General features: G+C 42.5%; 1 protein-coding gene across 1 annotated transcript; it reads left to right on the top strand.

Annotated features, from left to right (window-relative positions):
- The first annotated feature begins 496 nt into the window (after positions 1–496).
- Positions 497–21,060, top strand: mslnb (mesothelin b). Its single transcript, XM_079812125.1, has 38 exons — positions 497–667; positions 747–778; positions 864–961; positions 1,080–1,102; positions 1,195–1,216; positions 1,324–1,351; positions 2,381–2,465; positions 2,553–2,699; positions 2,872–3,080; positions 3,166–3,269; positions 3,352–3,464; positions 3,550–3,705; positions 4,221–4,429; positions 4,510–4,595; positions 4,668–4,795; positions 4,902–5,027; positions 5,145–5,335; positions 5,491–5,579; positions 5,671–5,804; positions 5,900–6,027; positions 6,844–6,961; positions 7,046–7,261; positions 7,418–7,588; positions 7,745–7,894; positions 8,269–8,318; positions 8,401–8,530; positions 8,621–8,703; positions 8,794–8,923; positions 10,235–10,425; positions 10,834–10,924; positions 11,381–11,513; positions 11,748–11,935; positions 12,024–12,179; positions 13,052–13,188; positions 13,562–13,710; positions 13,879–13,973; positions 14,265–14,493; positions 19,241–21,060. The coding sequence occupies exons 1-38, from the start codon at positions 536–538 to the stop codon at positions 19,324–19,326; spliced, it is 4,743 nt and encodes a 1,580-aa protein (XP_079668251.1). The 5' UTR covers positions 497–535; the 3' UTR covers positions 19,327–21,060.
- Positions 21,061–21,492: the final 432 nt, after the last annotated feature.

Genomic DNA, 21,492 nt, shown 5'->3' with positions numbered 1-21,492 from the left:
TAATTAAAAAAATTATAATTAGGTTTAGGTTTATGTTGATGAATGGAAGTATCAGTAGATCCTTTCTTCCGTATTGTGACATACTTCTGAATTAAACGGATTATTGAAAAAGAACAAATGATTGGATATTGAGATGTGAGTCTGGCACTCAACAGTGTATGGAGATGAGCATAAGCTTGCAGGGGCGGGGCTTAGCACACTAAATGATTGGAGAATCCTGCATACGTCACCAAAGAGAAGACAATCTGGAAGATCCAGTTATGACATTTGATTAAACAGAACAAGAAACGTTTGTTCACAATATGATCTAACCCTTGCCAGTAGAGTAAGAAACGTTATTCAGGATTCTCTTAGGCAAGACATTGTATCTACCACAGTTTTGCTTCTCAAGTACACAAAGAATGTTTCGATGTATTACTGAAAAGCAAGGCTTTTTGAACTGCAGAGGAGTTTTAACTTTATACTTCTTCACTCTCTTCTCTGTTTCTAGCTGAGCATCCTGCTCGCTCTCTCTCCACAGCAGTTGGTTGCGCTGATGTTTGATGATATTCCTGATCTTCCAGACAAAGCCCTCATCATCAATGCCGTGTTTGATCACCTGATCGCATATCCACAGGAAGAGAGGATCATCCCCACACTTAACATCCTGGTTGAGTCATCAAAGACGGTAAAGGGTTTTCCAGCACACTTTTACATCCTTTTCTTGTTGCTGTCCATCCATTAACATCTGAACGTGTTTCTTTCAGAGGAACATCTCCTGTGCGTCGTACCAAATCATGTGAGTGTGTTGTCACATGCTGCGTGTGTTTCCTGTGTTGAATCTCACGATCTCACGCTCACACGTCTGTCTTTATGTTTGCTAGTTTCCACCGTCTGGACCACCTGATGGTCAGTGTGCCGGTGAATCTGGAGACAGTGATTCTGAGGAGCAAGTCGGCTCTGCTGCAGCAAGTCCCGCCGGGTGAGACACAATCCCAATTTATTTTTAAGTCACCTGTATTGGGCTCCTGGTATGTGAGTGTGTTGGACAGAAACATGCTTTACACACACACTCATCAGTGTGTCTTTTTCCGTCTCAGGTTGTGTGAGCTCCAGTGGACAGGTGAGTTTTGAACATGCTTTGGTTACGGTTCGTTTTAAGCTGATTATTTAAGCTAATTTGATGCTCACGTGAGTCTCTTCTGTCTCTCCCAGTGTGGCGTGACACAAGTGAACGGTTAGTATTCCTCTCTGACTGAGTTGTTGTGATTTATGTCTGTAATCATGCGATATGTGAGCTGATGTCTCTCTCTCTCGCTCTCTCTCTCTCTCTCTCTCTCTCAGAAACGGCAGTGTGCATGAGTGTCAACAGGTAAAAAAAACCCTTCAAGAACCCCTCAGATGATTTTGTAACTCAAACAGCCTTACTTTTAATCGATTATCCCGAGAAAATCAGCTGAATAATCAATTATCCTAAGAAAAATATCAGCCGAATAATCGCTTATCCAAAGAAAATCAGCAGATTAATTGATTAACCAAAGAAGAAAATCAGCCGATTAATCGACAACAAAAAGAAGAAGAAAATCGACCGATTAATCGATCACCTGAAGGAACAAAGTCGCCAATTAATCAATTACTCAAAGAAGAAAACCGACAGATTAATAAATTACTCAGAGAAAAAATCAGCTGAATGATCAATTACCCAAAGAAGAAAATCACAGAATTAATCGATAGCTCAAAAGAATAAAATCGGCAGATTAATTGATTACCCAAAGAAGAATATCCGCCCATTCATCGATAGCTTGAAGAAGAAGAAAAAAAGCCGATTAATCGATTACTCAGAGAAGAAAATCAACTTATTAATCAATAGCTCAAAAGAATAAAAGTGGCAGTTTAATCGATTACCAAAAAGAAGATTAATCAATAGCTCGAAGAACAAACTCAGCTGATTAATCGATAGCTCAAAGTATAAAACCGGGCTGTTAATCAATTACTCAAAGAAGAAAATGAACTGAATAATTGATTACCTGAAGAAGAAAATCAGTCAACTAATTGATTAACCGTAAAAGAAAATCAGCTGATTATCCAATTATAATAAGAAAATCTGCCAATCAATCAATTATCAAGTTCTGACCATCCCAGCTAACAAAAATATATTCAAATAACATTTTGCTCTGAACATTCAAAACATCCTTTTTTTTTGTAATGTTTTAAAAAAATTGTTGGGTATGCAAAAGCTAACTTTTAACATTCCCTGTTAGCTGGGAAAGGAGGCGTACCTATCCTCTGATTGGTTGTTTGAGGGCTATCTGTGTTCTGATTGGCTGTTTTTTGAGTATCTGTGTTGTGATTGGCCGTTTGAGGCAGATCAGTCACACTCATTATGGTGTGTGTGTTACAGCTCTGGCCTGTCGGTGTATCTCAGCTCTCCTCATGCCGGCAGTCGGCTCTGTAAATTCAGCATCACACAGTACGCCTGTGCAGAGGTACACAAACACTCCTGTACACACAGACATGTGAGCGCACACACACACACTCTCTCTCTGTGAACACATGTTTTGTGTTGTGTTCAGTTGACAGCTCTGAGCACGCAGGACCTGGCGACGGTCTTGTCCTGCAGTCTCAATGGGAATGAAAGCGCATCCGAAGAGACGTGGAAGCTCTTCACGCAGAAGGTCAACCCTGTGCTGGGTCCAGCGCTCGACCTGCTCGCCAACACGGTACACGACAACACACTCGCCTCTGCCTGTCTCTCAGTTCACATTAGGTCCAATTCAGGCTACTAGTATCCAGATCAATCCCCAAGATTTCTCCATGTTTTGCAAAAGCAATAAATGAATGCAAGAAAGTAATAACTAATGAAGAAGGATGAACTGTGTCTGTCTCCATCAGAGTCTGAATAAGTCCCGCCCCTCAGTGTCATTCTTGAATGTGATTGGAGAGGTCACTCTGAGCTCCTTCAGCTCCACCAACCTGAGAGATGATTTTTTCGTCCAGCGCTGGTTTGAATCCAGACTCAGCCCATTTTTACCTTACGCCTCCGAGGCATTCCTGTCCTGTCTCTCCACCAGAGACTTCAGCTGTGATACCTTCAGGAGAGTGTGAGTTTACAACACACACACACACAAACACACGTTTGTACATGTTGATACAGCTCTAAGACTTCTAAGACTGTCTCTTTCACAGTGTGCAGAGCTTCAATCAGAGTTTTAACATCCTGTCCACTGAAACTCAAGCTAACGTCTACGTTGACTTCATCAAAGTCTTCCTCTCTCAGAACAGCACTGCAGGTTGGACTCTCTCAGAAACAGACAGATTAACGCACAGGGTTTCTGACTAATGCTCAGCTGTGACGTGTTGCTCTGTGTTTAGGGTGTGTGGGCGTCTCTCAGAGCAGCCTTCATTGGCTGAACAGCAGCTTTGGACATTTCTCTGTCCTCGCCTCAGTGACCGACCTGCAGACTCTCAACCCCAGCTTCAATGTGGTACGAACACACACACACAGCACAACAGACATTCAGCATGTACAGATGTTCACGTGTGTTCACCTGTTTGTGTGTGTTTGTTCAGTTTGACACTCTGAGTCTGTTGAGTGAGAAACAGTTAGTGGAGGTTTCCAGCACTCCTGGATTCCTCTCCAGCACTGCTAACGTCGATTATCTCCTGCTCTACGTGCCGGACGCACAGTTCACGAGTTTCTACACATCTCTTTCTGCATCACTACAGGTGATGCCCACACACACACACACACACACACACACTCACACAGGGGGGTTTCTGTGAAATGTGGGGACATTCCATAGGCGTAATGGTTTTTATACCGTACAAACCGTATTTTCTATCCCCTTACACTGCCCCTACCCCTAAACCTACCCATCACACACACACACACACACACACACACACATTGCCCCTACCCCTAAACCTACCTATCACAGGAAACTGCACAGTTTACTTTCTGTGAAAAAAACCTTGTTCTGAGTGATTTATAAGCACATATTTCACTCATATTTCACCCTCTTTTTGTAATACCTATGTCATACCCATGTTATTATACACATTTGTGTCCTGATATTTCACAAAAACATGCCCACACACACACTCACTCTCTCACTCACTCACTTACTCACTGAGTTACTCACTAAATCACTCACTTACTCACTGTTTGTGGAGTAGCTGTGCTCTGATTGGCTGTTTGTGGAGTATCTGTGTTCTGATTGGCTGTGGTCTGTGTTTGTCAGGTGCAGGATGCCGTTCTCCCTCCTCCAGTGCGGGACACGTTTCTGCAGAAGGTGTTTGACCGGGCCAATCTGACCACGTTATCAGATGGTGATCTGCAGTTCTGGATCCTGAACATACTGCCTCCGTTCATTGTGAACATTACAGTCCAACACGTGACAACTTACTTCAGCATCATCCTGCAGCGACCCTGTCCTATCAGCCAGCAGGCGTAAGACTCACACACACACACACACACACACGTGAAGACACTCAAACTGTCTGCGTAATCACCGTCGCTTGTTCTCACAGGGTGCAGCTGCTGAACTCGTCCAGCTCCACCTTCCAGCCCGCAACACAAGATCAGATCTACCAGCAGATCCTCGGCTCTCTCACAGGTGTCCATCCACCCGTCCCGTCATCCATCCATGTGTTTATCCCTCCATCCACTCATCCTTCTCTCTCTACAGGCCCCAGCTCACTGCGCTGTTACACTAACCAGAGCTATTACGCCTTCCTGACGTCATCCTTCATGAGTTTCCAGTTCCCGAATCTGACCACCTTCCTGTCCCTGATGCCTCCTGCCCGTGTGCCAGAGGTCAGACCCGTCAGACTGTCTCTGTTTGCTGATTACCGATTAGATCCAATGATAGAGTCAAGATGTTTAAATCTTAGCACACCTTTAATTGTGTGTCGCCTCACAGCTGATGGAGTCGATTTCTCCTGCGGAGGTCAGCAGTCTCCTCAACCGCCCAAACGCTGTGAATGCTCCTACCCAAATCTGCCAGCTCTTCACGAACTACCCGAAGACGCCCCAGTACCTACAGACGGTACGGATAGTGCACTAATGTCTAGATTCATCTGCTCGTCTTGTTTAACAGCGTATGAATTACTTTCACCAAGGCGACACTGCAGTGAATGAATCTGTGTGTCTCTGTGTCCCGCAGCAGCCGCTGGGGTCCGTGGCTTTGGCCCGGCAGGTGTTGTCCTGCATCTGGCCTCAGGTTCTGAAGATGGAGGCCCGGTCTGAGGTGGAACTCTGGTTCACTGTACTCGGTCAGTATCTGCCGCTGCTCACCTCACAGTTCATCAGCCCAGACGTCATGCAATCTTCCTCCTGTCTCTCCTTCAAGACGTTGTGAGTACAACCAGAGTAAATCCATGTATTCCATTACTGGAATAATGTTTGTTCATAACGTTGAGAGAACCTTGCCAGAACGTTTGCTGGGTTTGCTTTGCTGATCAAGGAAAGATCTCAACAGATCAATGGACTCTATGTGTTTCTCTGTTTAGCGTTTCAGTGATGGCTAAATACAACTTCACTGCAGCAGATTTTTCTCGGAGGGACGTCTACGACACCATCCTGGTCTACCTGAACACCTGTGAGTTACTGTTGATGGATTGCTTGATTGGTTCTGCTGTCTAATGAAAATGAGGATTTGTCTGTGAGCCGTGTTTGTCATGTGTTCTCAGCTTCAGCTCCAGTTCCTAAATGTTATAACACCTCGAACCCTGATCTCAACTCCACCGCCTGGTTCGTAAACTACATCTCCGTCTTCTTGAGCTTCATCACGCTGGATGACCTGCTCCTCTTTGGCTCGATTCAGGTGTGACGACGCTTTGAAGAATCAAAATGATAACTTTGTCCTCATTTACTCACCCTCATGTCGTCCCAAACATGTTTGACTGTTTTCTTTTGTAGACTTTTAAGCCGTTCACGGTGAACCAGGAGAACCTGCAGCTCTTCAGTCAGATCAACGTTCCTGGTGATGTCCTGGATGTCTATGTGACTCTACTCTTCGAGCAGGAGCCGAACTTCAGTGCCTACTAGTGAGAAACACCAACAATAACCATCTCACTAAACTACCCCCTTAAAAATAAAGGCTCCTAAAGGGGGTTTACATGGCCATGGAAAAAACATTTCAAGCTCCTCAAAGAGCCTTTTAGGGATCAGTTCTTAAAGGAACCCCTTCTTTGTGTGAAGAACATTTTAATGATCTAAAGAACCTTTTGTGCATTGGAAAGATCCCATGGGTGTTAAAGTTTCTTCAAGGAAACATCAATGCCCAGCAAGAAATTTTGCATTTTAAAGACGTCTAATAGCCGTCCAAACACAGCCCTGACGTCTAGGCTAAAACGAGGCAAAATTTGGGCTGTCAGTGAAAATGTTATAGATGTCTAACCATAGCCCAAGACTAGACTAGTCATCTAGAACATGAACATGCCAAAGAGATGAAACCAAACACCTTGTAATCACTGTTGACTTTTCTTTCATAATGTAATATCAAACAACTCGCAAGTTATTCCGGTAAAAACGTAACCAAATTCAAGTTTATTTTGGCTAGAAGTGGGTTATATATCAGGACTATATTGGGTCTGTAGTTAAAAGAGACGGAGAAATGATGGCTTTTGCTTGCTGGGCGCCCATAAAGAACCTTTTTAGGAGTGTACCATTTGAAAATGCCCCTGCTGAAAAGACTGCCCTGGTTTGATGGTTTTAGAGAAGTTTTGGCCACTTGTCTGTGAAAAATCAGCTTAGACCAGTTGAAGCTGTTTTAGCAGAACTGTGACACTGAGTATTTTGAAGCTGCAGTGTTTGTGAAAGACGCCCTGATGAGCTTTAACGTGATGTTTGCGTGTTTATAGTCTGCCTGTGAAGTTCCTCTGCTTGGCCCCTGCGAGCTCCTTCCTTCAGTTGAGTGTGGAGCAGTTGAAGAACATCTCTTACATCGTCCAAAAAAATTGCACCGACATCCCACCCGACGTACGTACAAGAGAATGTGTGTGTGTGTGTGTGTGTGTGTGTCAAGAGAAATAAGATTGTGTGTTAATGCATGTGTTTGCACAGGTGTCGGCGGCTCTATCGAGCAATTTGGACGTTCTGACGGTGGACACCATCCAGGCTCTGGGTCAGTCGTGCACGGGTTTGAGCACGGCTCAGATCAGCGGCGCCGGAGGGAGCGTGCTGCTCAGTGCGCTGAATGTGCTCAGCCTCGTGGTGGGCTGGAACCTCGATCAGGCCATGATGATCATACAAACCCTGCTGTCTTCTGGACTTTACCAGGTACAAACCACCAATGACACCAAAGCCAATGCTGAATCAAGCGCTTATGTCTCAGAGGAACTCCTGAATGAATCAGTGATTCAGAGGCTCACTCATACAGACAGGATGACTGCTGTGTGCGTTTAAATGTACTTACACACATATGTGTCTCTGCAGATTAATAGTGCGGAGAGACTAGTGGAATTGGGTTCGCTGATCATTGGTGTTCAAACATCAGTCATTAACTTAATCTCAGGAGATATATTGCTTGAGGCAGTGAAATCCCAATGGTTCTTGGAGCGTGTCATCAGCGCATCCATTATCGTCCAACAGACCTTTGTCAGCCAGGTAACTAACACACACACACACACACACACACACAAGTACGTCTCAGGTTTGTCTCGTGACGTCCCTTTCTGTCTCAGGTTTGTCTCGTGACGTTTCACGTCTTCACGTTTCACGTCTCAGATTTGTCTCGTGACGTCTCTTTCTGTCTCTCTTTAGATCATCACTCTGAACAGCTCGTCTGACGGCGTCATCACAAACGTCCCTGACCCGATGGCAACGGAGATCCCGCGCGTCCTCCTGCTGGACGTGTCGTCCTCCTCCGCGGTGGTGCAGAAGGTCAATCAGAAGAAATGGAAACATGAGCAGGTACGCCAGGCTTCCACATCAAGGATGCTGAGAAATCACTTTCAGAAGAACAAGCTCTAGATGGTGCTTCATAACCTTTAATGGCATCCTATCAAGGGTTCCGTTCATGGATTTAGTTTTAATTTAACTTATGTGCTCAATTGAGTAAAACACATGCGCATAAACTATGATCGAAACACTTTTACCAAATAAATTCCTTGATGTGCATCAAAAAATGTTGAAAATGACTTTTGCGATGGGACCAACCAGCGGACCATCAGAAATAATGTTGTGGTTGTTCTGAAATGTCTGAGCAAAGCCTGCCTTTTTTTAAGAGCGCGTGTTATTTTCTGTCAGGAATGTAAATGACATGGTTGAAATTCTCTTCCCCTCAGGCCGTTTTGATCTTTGAAACCGTCGCCACAGAGTTCAGCGACCCAGACGCGTGAGTAAAGAGAGTCATTATTATCATTAGTCAGACTGGATGCTGAGGTTTTAGTTTTGACCATATGTTGGTGTTTGTGTAGCATGTCTTTCCAGGTGCTGCAGGGTTTCACCTGTTCACGAATCCAGAGCTTCAGCACCAGTAAAACCATGAGTCTGATCCGAGGCTGCCGGCGGCGAGCCAACCAGACGCTCGTCCTACAGGAGTCACAGGTGAACACAGCTGTTGTTTTCAGAAATCTGCTCTGGTTGACCCTTCAGCTTTGTTATTTGATCCCTGATGTGTGTGTGATTGTCCTTCAGTTGACCTGCATGTACTACTACATCAAGAGCGCTGACCTGAATGCCTTCTCTCAGTATCCCGCCGAAGTGCTCATCTACTACAAGTACGTCAGCAGGATTATTAGTGGATTATTGGATTATTGGTGCAGTTCATGAAGACTGGCTCATCACACAGTTGTTTGTTTGTCTTGCAGTTACTCTATGATTGACAGATCTCTGTGCCGCTCGTATTTCTCGTCTCTGGGAACGGCCAACTTCTCAGTGCTGTCCAGCACTCTGTCCTTCAAGAAGCAAAACCTGTTCAACAGTGCCAGGGAGTGTCTGGTGAGCCAAACACACAAATCATGTGACACATATCATTACAGTACAAAAATGTTTGGGCCTAAATGTAAGATTTACATATTTGAATAGCATGTAAAATGTCCTTCACTTTGTATCACATAACATAAACAAACTACACTGATCAGGCATAACATTATGACACTGATTATCTCTTCATCACGGCACCTGTTAGTGGGTGTGATATATATTATGCAGCAAGTGAACATGTTGTCCTCAGAGTTGATGTGTTAGAAGCAGGACAAATGGGCAAGCGTAAGGATTTGAGCGAGTTTGACAAGGGCCAAATTGTGATGGCTAGACGACTGGGCATCTCCAAAACTGCAGCTCTTGTGGGGTGTTCCCGGTCTGCAGTGGTTAGTCTCTATCAAAAGTGCTCCAAGGAAGGACCAGTGGAGAACCGGCCACAGGGTCATGGGCGGCCGAGGCTCATTGATGCACGTGGGGAGCGAAGGCTGGCCCGTGTGGTCCGATCAAACAGACGAGCTACTGGAGCTCAAATTGCTCAAGAAGTTAATGCTGGTTCTAATAGAAAGGTGTCATAATACACAGAGCATCTCAGTTTGTTGCGTATGGGGCGGCATAGCCGCTGACCAGTCAGGGTGCCCATGCTGACCCCAGTGTGATGCTTTGGGCAATGTTCTGCTGGGAAACCTTGGTACTTTGACACGTACCACCTACCTAAGCATGGTTGAGACCATGTACAGCCTTTCATGGAAACGGTATTCCCTGGTGGCTGTGGCTCTTTCAGCAGATAATGCGCCACCACAAAGCACAAATGCTTCATGAATGGTTTGAGGAGCACAACAACGAGTTTGAGGTGTTGACTTAGCCTACAAATTCCCCAGATCTCAATCCAATCGAGCATCTGTGGGATGTGCTGAACAAACAAGTCCGATCCATGGAGGCCCCACCTCACAACTTACAGGACTTAAAGAATCTGCTGCTAACATCTTGGTGCCAGATACCACAGCACACCTTTAGGGGTCTAGTGGAATCCATGCCTCGACAGGTCAGGGCAAAAGGGGGACCAATTCAAAAGGGGTCATAATATTATGCCTGATCGGTGTAAATGCAATGCATTTTTGTCAGTCATACATAAATTCCAATTGCTTAGAATCAGCATAAATCTGTTAATTGTGAAAACAAGAAAACTTATTCAGTTAAAAAGTATAAACATTGTTCAAATATGACTAGCTGTGGAACAATATTAATTTAGGTAAAATGGCTACACTTTACAATGAAGTTGCATTCGTTGAACTACATTAGTGAACATGAACTCATCTGGTCTTTCAGGGAATCTCCGGGTTCTACATCTATCAGGCACAGCTGGATGTTCTGGGTGGCATGTGCTGCTTCCTGAGCGCAGACTACATCCAGAACTCGGACCCCTACGTGCTGGAGAAGCTCAAACAGTGTCCGGATTTATCGGCTCAGCAGATCTCTGCGATCGAGAGCGTCCTACTGAAAGGAAACACGACCTACGGGTACAAACTCACTCGCACTCGCGACTAAAGCCCGTTCACACGGAGGACGATATCTAGACCGATAAAGATATAGTTTTAAAAAGCAATCTAAATGAAAAAGAATAATGATGTCCACACCACAACTATAATAATGTTATTGTTGGAATCACTTTCAGAGCCATTTTTCCAGGTGAAGGACGATAACAACATTGACAGCTTTAAAGAGCATGAGCATTTCAAGTTACAGGCGACAAAACTGCAGCGTTTATAATAAACAGATCGATATTGTGTGCTGGTGTGGACGCTAATATAGTTATTGTTATAGCTATAGTTGACATCATAGTTATGGTTCTTGGTGTGAACGGGCCTTAAAGTAACACACATCACACCCTTCTGTTGTCATTAAATGATGTGCGATGTTCCTCTCAGATCTTCAAACAGCTGGAACAGAACGACTCTGGACAACCTGGAGATCCTGCCGCTGTACGTCACCGCCAACATATGGAGCAAATTCACACAGGTACAGTACTAACGCATCTGAGAGGAAACCTGCGGCTGTTTGTGTGCTTCACTGATAACTCTGTGTGTGTGTGTGTGTGTGTGTGTGTGTGTGTGTGTGTGTGTGTGTGTGTGTGTGTGTGTGTGTGTGTGTGTGTGTGTGTGTGTGTGTGTGTGTGTGTGTGTGTGTGTGTGTGTGTGTGTGTCAAGTCACTTTTATTTATATAGCACTTTGTGGAGCTGCTTTGAAACAATCTGCATTGTAAAGTGTTAACAGAAAAAAAAAAAAAAAAAATTCTGTTCTGTGCTAGATTAACTGAGACTTGTTACAGCACTTGCATATTGTTGCCCTTGGACTGCTCTAGCTGCTTCTATTGCCCTCATTTGTAAGTCGCTTTGGATAAAAGCGTCTGCTAAATGTAAATGTAACAGGAATTTAATAGAAAGTAATATAGTTAAATTTTTTGTGTTTTATCAGGAAAACAAGCAGAAGTTTCTGAAGACGTTTATCCGTGACCTGAGGAAGAAGGAAAAGACTTCGGAGAAGAAGATCCTCAACATGATGAACGAGGTCAACAAAGTCTCACGAGTCAAAATCAAGAGATCCGCTGGTGAGAAATACCACAATATACATGATACACCAGTTTGGGCTCTGTAAGAGAAGTCTCTTCTGCTCACTAAGCAGAAAAAAAACAACAGGGCACAAACACAGCATCTGTTATATGAGATTCTAAGTTTGATTAAAACCCCAACACTGACCCAACTTTACTAAAATCCCACTACATTATGAACTGAGCTGATATTTCTGAAGCTGCATTGGTGTGTTTTTCTCTCGTCTCCTGCAGAAACAGCATGTACTTCTGGAGTAATAGAGCAGGTTCAGGTTTATAGCGACATGTTTCCGTTTGCCTACGACGTGACACAGTTTAACTCCTGTTTGACCCTCCAAACGCTGAAGGACAACCTGGAGGCCATCACGGACAGGGTTCACGACAGGAGCTACCAGAGGATCGTACTGGACAAACTCAACCAGGTAACAACACACACCTCAACACTTCTGTAACTGCGCTGTCAATCACAGTGTTGCCATAGAGACGGCATGTGTTTCCCGCCCCTCACAGGCGTATCCTGGTGGACTGTCTAACGAGGTGCTGCAGGTTTTAGGCTCCGCCTCCCGCGTGGCCACACCCGATGATGTCAGCAAGTGGAGCGTGACGAAGATCGACACGCTCTCGTCTCTGATGAACTCGCGCAACGGAGACTGGGACCCGGAGATGGTACTGTGTGTGTGTGTGTGTGTGTGAGAACCATCCCAGCTTACAAAAATATGCTCTAAAAACGTTCGGGTAACATTCCCATTAAGTTATTAAAACATTATTTCTGAATGTTCTCTAAATGCTGAAAATGTCCAGTTTTTTTAAAATGTGTTTTTTAGTTATGTAAATGTTGAGGGAACATTTCATCTTTCATTGGGATCTTCTGACGTAACGTCAAACATGACTGACTGATAGGCAACAATGTATACTTTAACGTGTTTAGAATATTACTAATGACCAGATAACTTTGAACAAACGTTCTATTAACGTTATTGCAAGAATGTTTGTTCATAACGTTTAGAGAATCTTGCAAGAACATTCTGAGAACATTCCCTGTTAGCTGGAATGAACATTTGTAGAATAATAATAATGACAATAAATATAGCTGCAAGCAGCAATTATCGGGCCAAGCACAAAAAGGAACAAAGTGAAATGCAAGCATGGCTGGTAGCTTCAGAAAAATGGCAACAATAGAAAAAATACATTTTTAGATTATTTTAGTTAAAATGGCTGAAAAATCACAAATACAATCACTGTACTTATCATTTTTGTAAATGCCCTTACAACTTTTTGAGTACCTTCAGGGCATTGTCCCGATGACACATACCGAGTTTCGTAATGATATGCTAATGCATTCTTAAAATACAGGGCAAAACTCAAAATGGCCGACGCCAACAATAGTCAATTTGGGAGAAATGTGTATTCTTCGACTTCACACAATGCACTGAATCAGAAGATATATACCAAAAACATTTTTCATATCTACTGACCAGTAAGTGGTGTTGTGCTGAAACACAGCATGTAAACTCAGGTCATGTGTGTGTCTCTCTCAGGTCCAGCTGCTGGTCAGTAAGTATCTCAGTGTGAGTGGAAACACTCTTGGCACTAACGAGCTGAACGCCCTAGGAGGAACAAACCTTTGTGTGCTGACCACGAGTGTGCTGAACAACATCACGGCCAAAAGCATGGAGTGAGTACACATACACACACACAACTTTATCTTCCATCTTAACTCCTAACCCTAAAACCAAGTCTTGACCCTCAAACTGGCCTTTAAAGGGTTCTCAGAAAGTGAGGACCGGCCAAAATGTCCTCCATGTTCTGGTATTGTGGTAAAGTATGGCAACCCGTACTCAGAGCTTATGTCTGTCTGTCAGTCTGACTCTCTAACTGTTAGGCCACGACAGCCCTGAAAACAAACTCTCACACTAATTAATTTTTGCATATTAAAACATTATTTCGTTTTTTTTTTTCAGAATTAGGTTGATTCCAGGTTTTTGGGACTTTTGGACGAATGTAGGTGAAACCTGTAGATTCATATGTGCGACATGTGTGTGTTTCAGGCGAGCTTCTGCTCTCTCTTTGACCAACTGTAGCTCAGAGAAGAAGTCGATTCTGTTCGGTATCGCTCTGAACGCATTCAGCGCAACAAACACACGCAATACAAACACCATCAGCATCCCGACCTACCAGCTGCTGCAGACTTACCTCGGTAACAACACACACACACACACACACGCGCGCACACACACACACACACACACACACACACACACACACACACACACACACACACACACACACACACACACACACACACACACACAGACATTACACTTCTGCAGTCAGGCTGAACTTATGTATGTGTGTTTGTGTGTAGGCGGTGCGGATTCATCGTTTATTCAAAGACTTGTGAACTCCAGTGTGAATATGGACGTGCCGACCTTCATCAGTCTGAAGCAGAGCGTCATCAACGTGAGTCTCGTCAGTCCTGCTGTTTTGGGAACGCATTATTTAACATGTTTGTTTTAAATAACATGTCAAATAACATGTCAAACAGAACAGTCTGGACTTCCCTGGTGTAAATGCACAGGAAACATTTACAATAATTCACTTTACATTCAGATTTACACATTAGAGAACAGACCCTGAACTCAATCCATTTTTGCGTCTGCTCGGCCTCTTTTTTTTAGAGGCCTCTAATTTGTAGGTGTGTTTCAGGAGGACGTTGATGATTAAATAATGAAGTGATGTGTGTTTGAGCAGGTGCTGAACGTGACTGACGTGAAGAGTTTGCTGGGGGTGAATGTAGGCGATCTGAAGACGTATGATAGCACAGAACAGATACAGGAGTGGATCAGGCTTCAGACGCAGTCAGATCTCGACACGCTGCAGATCGGCCTGACGGGCGGCAGGAACTCCACAGCCACTGAAACCGCCGCCACCACAGCGAGCACCAGCACCACTAAAGCCCCGTCAGCCGCCGGCACCACAGGTAATCCCCACACGCTCACAACCAGCCATCAAAGCTGACAATCTTCTGTGCAACCCTTATGAAAAAGATGTTTATTCAAGTATGCTATTAGTATGCTTCTTTTAAACAAAAAATAAGAAAGAATACTTTCAGTCAACTTTTATATAGAAATGTACTTAAAATTGCGCTTAAGTGTACTTGACTTATACTGAGAGAAAGATCTAAGTATATTTGGACTATACATAGTCGCAAGCTGAGGAAAGGGAGTCTCTCGCTGTGTGAGGAGACTGTGTATACAGATTTACCACCGGACTATCAGTCGGAAACTCAGTTGCTACTGGCAATAATATAGTGACTTCCCGCGACAATTCATTAGTCCTTTTTTTGGATTTCCGGCCCGCCATATATACTTTACTCTTTCTCCACTATTGACTGATTTTCCAGCTATCCATGTTTTCACTTATACATTAGTGGGCACTATTACACATCTCCACAGGACAAGAAAAAAAGAAACAAGTGATAGAAGATTGCTTACACACATGTAAAATAACACAATCATCAAACATTAAACAGCATATAAATCAAAACTGCCTAACATTACTGAATGAGATGCCGAACCCATGAAGAGGAAACGACTGTGAACTTTTGGGGGTGTTGATGGAGTTGATCTACTACTCCATCTGTGCTTGATCATCGTTCTGAATCCCATCCGAACGTATCTTTGACAAAAAAAAAAAAAATTCTCAGCTTTTTGTTTAAAATGTTGATTTTTTTAATTAAACTTATTCTCATTTAACTGTTGAAAAAGGATGCATGAAGCTAAAATAAAGAGTTCTTAAAATGTAAAGAGTTAAAGTACAGTTAAATGTATATTTCAAGTATAAAATTTAATACCTAAATAAGAACATAGTAGTATACTTATAGTTTACTATTTATATATTATTTTTGCACTTTAAGTATGAGATTTTGTTCACTTAAAGAAAGCTTACAAGTATACTTCCAGTATAAAACTACTAAACTAGTAGTTTACTGAGAGCGCACTTCAAAGTGTACTTTCATAAACTAAAAAAATGTACTGCAAGTATTAAAATAGTAAACTACTAGTATACTTCTAAGTTAATTTGTAGTACCGATCCAGTACAAATTAGAAACATAGTTGTGAACTAAAGTTTTGCACTTATAGTACACTTAAACGTATAGTTTTATATACTAAAAGTGGGCCAATTTAGTTCTAAGCAGTATTGAAATAGTTACACTAACAAGTTTCTGGAGGAATACACACACACACACACACACACACACACACACACACACACACACACACACACACACACACAACACTTCTGGAGGGAATTAAACCAAATCATTCTGATCAGAGACTTAGAGACTTTGAGACTTTGTTTCAGAGCCACCAATTCACATGAATTTGTAGTTTTGGGGAGAGAAATGAAAACGGCTAGATCAGGGGTTTTCAAACTTTTTGTGTGTGTGGACCACTATTTGTAATCAAAAAATTTTGCGGACCACCTCATAACACACATAATAAAATATGTCTACACACAGTCCTACCTGAATTATTCCGCACCTCTAAATAGGCTTACTAGCACTAAAACTATAACTAGTCATCACATCAGTACAACAGGCTTGTTAAAAGAAAGTTTACTGCACACAACGGCTGCTACATATTTAATTTATTTATTCAAGAGAGTTCAAGAGTTTTATTTATTTGTCACATACACAGTTATATACACAATATACAACTGGCAGTGAAATGTAAACAGGTCCGCTCCATGGACAGTGCAAATAACAGTTACAAGAAATTAAAATAGAAATAGAATAAAATTAGAATAAAAAGTATTAACATAAGTAGAATTATAAATAAATCAAGTAAAAGATAAAAATAGGAAATAAGATAAAAATAAAAATATAAATTAAAATATAAAAATATAAAAAAATAAGTGGATATGATAAGTGAGATAAACTGTAGACCTAGAAATAAGTGGTTAACATAAATATATATATATGTATATATAAAGAAGTATAATGTGCAAGGTTTATTACAGGTTGTTACGCAGTAACAATAGGAAAGTAAAGTGCAGTGCAATGGCAGTATGTGGATGTTAATGTTTAAACTGGATGTTTATGTGTGTGCGGGGGTGAAGTGAAGTCACGTGACTGAGTTCAGGAGTCTGATGGCCTGGGGGAAGAAACTCCTCCTGAGTCTTTCAGTCTTTGCCATCAGGCTACGGAAGCGCTTACCAGATGGCAGCAGGGTGAAGTGAGAGTTTGCAGGGTGATTAATGTCTCTGATGATTTTAGTAGCTCTACCTCTGCAGCGTTTGGTGTAGATGTCCTGCAGAGACGGGAGAGCTGAGCCTGAGATGCGCTCGGATAAGCGCACCACTCTTTGCAGGGCTTTGCAGTCGTGACTGGTGCTGTTCCCGTACCACGCTGTGATGCACTGAGTCAGGACACTTTCTATCGCCCCTCGATAGAAAGTTTTCAGGATGGCTGGTGAAACCCTGAATTTCCTCAGCTGGCGCAGGTGGTACAGTCTTTGCCTGGCTTTTTTCACCTGTGTCTGGATGTGTGTAGTCCAGGTCAGATCCTCGGAGATGTTCACACCCAGGTATTTGAAGCTGCTCACTCTCTCTACCGGTGTCCCGCTGATCATGAGAGGGGAGTATGACTGATGCTGTCTCTTCCTGAAGTCCACAATCAGTTCTTTGGTCTTGTTAACATTCAGAGAGAGACAGTTGTCCTGGCACCATGATGTCAGTTGCTCCACTTCGTCCAAGTATGCCGTCTCATTGTTGTTGGAGATGAGACCCAGGACAACAGTATCATCAGCAAACTTGATGATCGAGGTGGAGCTGTGTGTGGACAAACAGTCATGGGTGTAGAGAGAGTAGAGCAGGGGACTCAGCACACAGCCCTGTGGAGCTCCAACACTCAGGGTGATGGAGGTGGAGGTGAACTGGCCTACTCTCACCGCCTGGGGTCTGCCAGTGAGGAAATCTTCAATCCAGAGGCAGAGAGAAGAATTCAGGCCTAGATCCAGGAGTTTGTGTGTTAGCTTAATGGGAACTATGGTGTTAAAGGCTGAGCTATAGTCAATAAATAGCAGCCTGACATAGTTCCCACTTTTGCTGTCGATGTGAGTGAGGCAGGAGTGAAGGACGTGAGAGATGGCATCTTCAGTCGATCTATTGGGACGATAGGCAAACTGAAGAGGGTCCAAAGTGTCAGGAATGGAGGAGCAAATGTTGTTTTTAATGAGTCTCTCAAAGACCTTCATGACTAAAGATGTGAGAGCCACTGGACGATAGTCATTTAGGCAAGAGGGTTTACTGATCTTAGGTACAGGGATGATGGAGGATCGTTTGAAGGAGGTGGGGACAACAGATGTAGCAAGGGACTCGTTAAATATGGATGTAAAGAGCCCTGCGAGCTGGTCAGCACAGGACCGCAGAACACGACCTGAAATACCATCCGGCCCAGCAGCTTTCCTGACATCCACACGTTTGAGTGCCCTCCGAACCTCGTCCTCCGAGACAGAGATCACGTGACCGTTGCTGCTCTGAGGGACTCTCTCTGACGCGTCACTCGCCGGAGTCGCGCTGCCGCGATTACCATCAAAGCGAGCGTAGAAAGAGTTTAACTCGTTCACCAGCAACGGATCAGCTCTCACCTCTGCAGAGGATTTAGTTCCAAAAGCACAGATGGTCCTCAGTCCCTGCCACATCCGCCGGGAGTCGTTGAGTTGGAAATGAGATTCCACTCGGTCTTTATAGCGGAGTTTTGCGGCTTTAACGGCGCGCCGGAGGGCGTAACATGAAGCTTTGTACTCCCTCATATCCCCCGTTTGGAGACCGGCATTGTACGCGATAGTGCGCGTGTTAACTGCAGTGCGGATTGAACTGTCCACCCACGGTTTCTGATTAGGGAAGGACGTTATAGTTACTGTTTGTGTGGCTTGCTCTGTCAGTGTGTTGATAAAGCAGAGCGCCACTTCTGTGAACTCGCTGACGTCTTCAGAACTCGCGCGGAACATGTCCCAGTCGACGTCATCAAGAGCTGCCTGTAGCGTGATCTCTGAATGGGATGACCAGCGTTTGACTTCCCTCCTCACCGGGGGCTCTTTCTGGCTCATAGATGCATCCGACTCACTGTCAATCTCTTAATTTTTTGTAACTTCTGCCTCTGTCTCTTTTCTCTTCTCTGTTGCTATCCACCGATCCATAACGGCACTGAACTTGAACGTCACGGCCGAGCGCCACTAGCCCATTTTAGTAATCGCACAATAACTTGACAATTAAATACAAATGTTAAATCAATATAGGCCTACATATTCTTTTTACTTTTTTTTTTTTTTATGGGAATTTCCTGGTAAAATGAAGGTAAAAAAATATTATTTTATTTTATTTTGCCTTTCCACGGACCACCTGCAGTACCCTCACGGACCACTAGTGGTCCGCGGACCACAGTTTGGGAATGAGGGGGCTAGATAAAACAGAATCAGAGTGCCATTAAATCACAATGTTGATGTTGAAATCCGCCTTGAACTATCATTAATCCTGAGTTTGTCCTGATCCACTGAGTCTGATGTAGATCTAAATACGTCATGTGTTTCTTTTAATCTTTTGGAAAAGTGGTCATTTTCAGCTCAGTTTGAATGGGCTGAAAGTTTGTTTGAAAACAGCAATTTCATCTACATAGAAACAGAGATCATAACTCAGCTTCTCAATATCTGTATGTGTCTCTGCAGCTGCTGGATCCAGAGTTTGGGCACCTGTCGCTCTACAGCTGTTCCTATTGGCTGTCACCATGACGACACTGCAGTTGCTGCACTGATGACATCACGTCTGAGTGGCGCACTGTGATGAGAAACCAACCTAAAACATCTCTGTACTCTCTCTCTCTCTCTCTCTCTCTCTCTGTCTAGTATTTAAAAGAGTTTCTGCACTTTCACGTGTAATGCACTTTCACTTTACATGAAGCGTAATGAACTGTTTCTGTGTGGAATTGATGAATAATTCATATTTAAGCTGATCAGTGACACACATTCACCAGGATCTAGTCGGTCATTTACTGCTGATGTTTCAGAGAGAAAGAAACATAGCTTGATAAAGGTCGCTGTGGTCACATCAACGTCAAGATTCGACCCAATGAAATTCTAAATCACAAAAACATTTAGTTAAAATAACTGGAAACGTCTCAGGATTTTGGTTTGCGTATGTGTGATAGAGAACCATGAACCATCAACACACTCAGATTACTCTACATGAACTGAAACTGTAATAAATGTAAAAACTTTTTATGGATAAAAGCATATGATTAATGATTATTGTCTTGGTTATCATTTTCACACATTTCCTTCAATGTTAAAAATAAAAAAGAATTATATTCATTCTCTTTTTAATCATTGGATGATTTTTTTTTCTAATTCTGCAAACCTTTTCTTCATATTGTAGAGTTCAGTATGGGTGGGTCGATGAAATAATGTACAGGACTTTTATGTGAATTCTGGGCATGCTTTATCTTCTCAAATGGCAGATTTCATCTTAGAGTGTGTGTACGCTAGAATCCATGCCAGTGTTCATATTAATCATTTTAAAAAGATTTGACATGGAAAAGTGCTTAGCACCACATCAGGGTCTGAGAAGACATTCACACTTTTCAGAGGATTTGGACGTTGACTCTCTTATACATATTAATGACACTAATTAGGTGGCATTTACAAGGCATAGATCTGAAACCATTCAGCTGCGCATAATTAATTTAATTTGTGATCTGGAAGATAGGCGTACACAAGTTTTCGTTTCTCTGAATCACATTTGAGAAATTATCATTAGAGCAAATGTTTCTACTAAACATTTGATAAATGAGGTTACTGGTGTTTTATGTTCATTAGAGCCAAAGGTAATCATTTGTTGAATTTCATAATATTTGAATTAAATTGTTCCTTACACTACAGGTGTCAGAGAGTGAACAAACCACAAAAATGTTCATAAAAGCAATTATTTCTAATTAGTTCAACATGGATAACATGCATACCTGTATAGATGTTATGTTTTAAATCAGTTCATTTGGTTACTACCTTCTATATGTGTTGTGTAATGTAAAATACTCTAACTTTGAGTGAGAATGCACAAAAGATGATTGGAAGAGATTTTGTGGCTAAAAGGTGTCTGGAAAAAAGCCACGAAAATGAACTCATAAAAGCATTTATTCATGATTATATGCAGACAGACAATAAGACATTGGCAGCACCCGGATATTTTATGTCTCATTTATTCATCCGTTAATTCATAATAAAACACAATGCAGAATAAGTGCAAATAGCAAATAGTTTCTTCTGCTGAACACAAAAGAATATATTTCAAAGAATGTTTAAGTGTACCCATTGACTTCCATAGCAGGAAAAATAATACTATAGACATCAATGTGTCAGAAACCAATCAGCAGACTCTGCATCACGATCCACACAACGTTCAATCTCCCCAATTCCTATGTTTTGTTGCTCCGGGTTTTTCCCCCGAATCCCTTGCACCTGCTATCCTAACATTCAATAAAATTGTGTTATTTAACGTCACCTCGATTTCTGAGTCCATCGTATCCTGACACAATGCAACTGTAAACTGTCTGGTTACCAACATTCTTCAAAATATCTTCTTTTGTGTTCAACAGAAGAAAGAAACTCACAGGTTTGGAACAATATGAAAAATGATGACAGTATTTTCGGTAACACTTTCTGTGAAGACCATGCTTATAATTAAGTATAAATGGGGCTATGATTCATAAGTATTACTCTTTTATAAACATATTTAAAAAGACTCATTAAGACCTATACTGCATTATAAGGACAGCTTTAGTTACATTTATATTATTTTTATAATTAATTATGTCACGCATTTGCTTTTTCAATGCACATGCTCATAATCTGTTATACACTGGTATTGATTGATTGATTAGTATTGATTAGGCAGTCATATGATTCCATGTCTGTATTTATAAAGA

This window comes from Gobio gobio, assembly GCF_949357685.1.
Source record: "Gobio gobio genome assembly, chromosome: 3".
Classification (NCBI taxonomy): domain Eukaryota; kingdom Metazoa; phylum Chordata; class Actinopteri; order Cypriniformes; family Gobionidae; genus Gobio; species Gobio gobio.
Note: the sequence above shows the minus strand (reverse complement) of the source record. Positions and strands in the feature narration are given on the sequence as shown.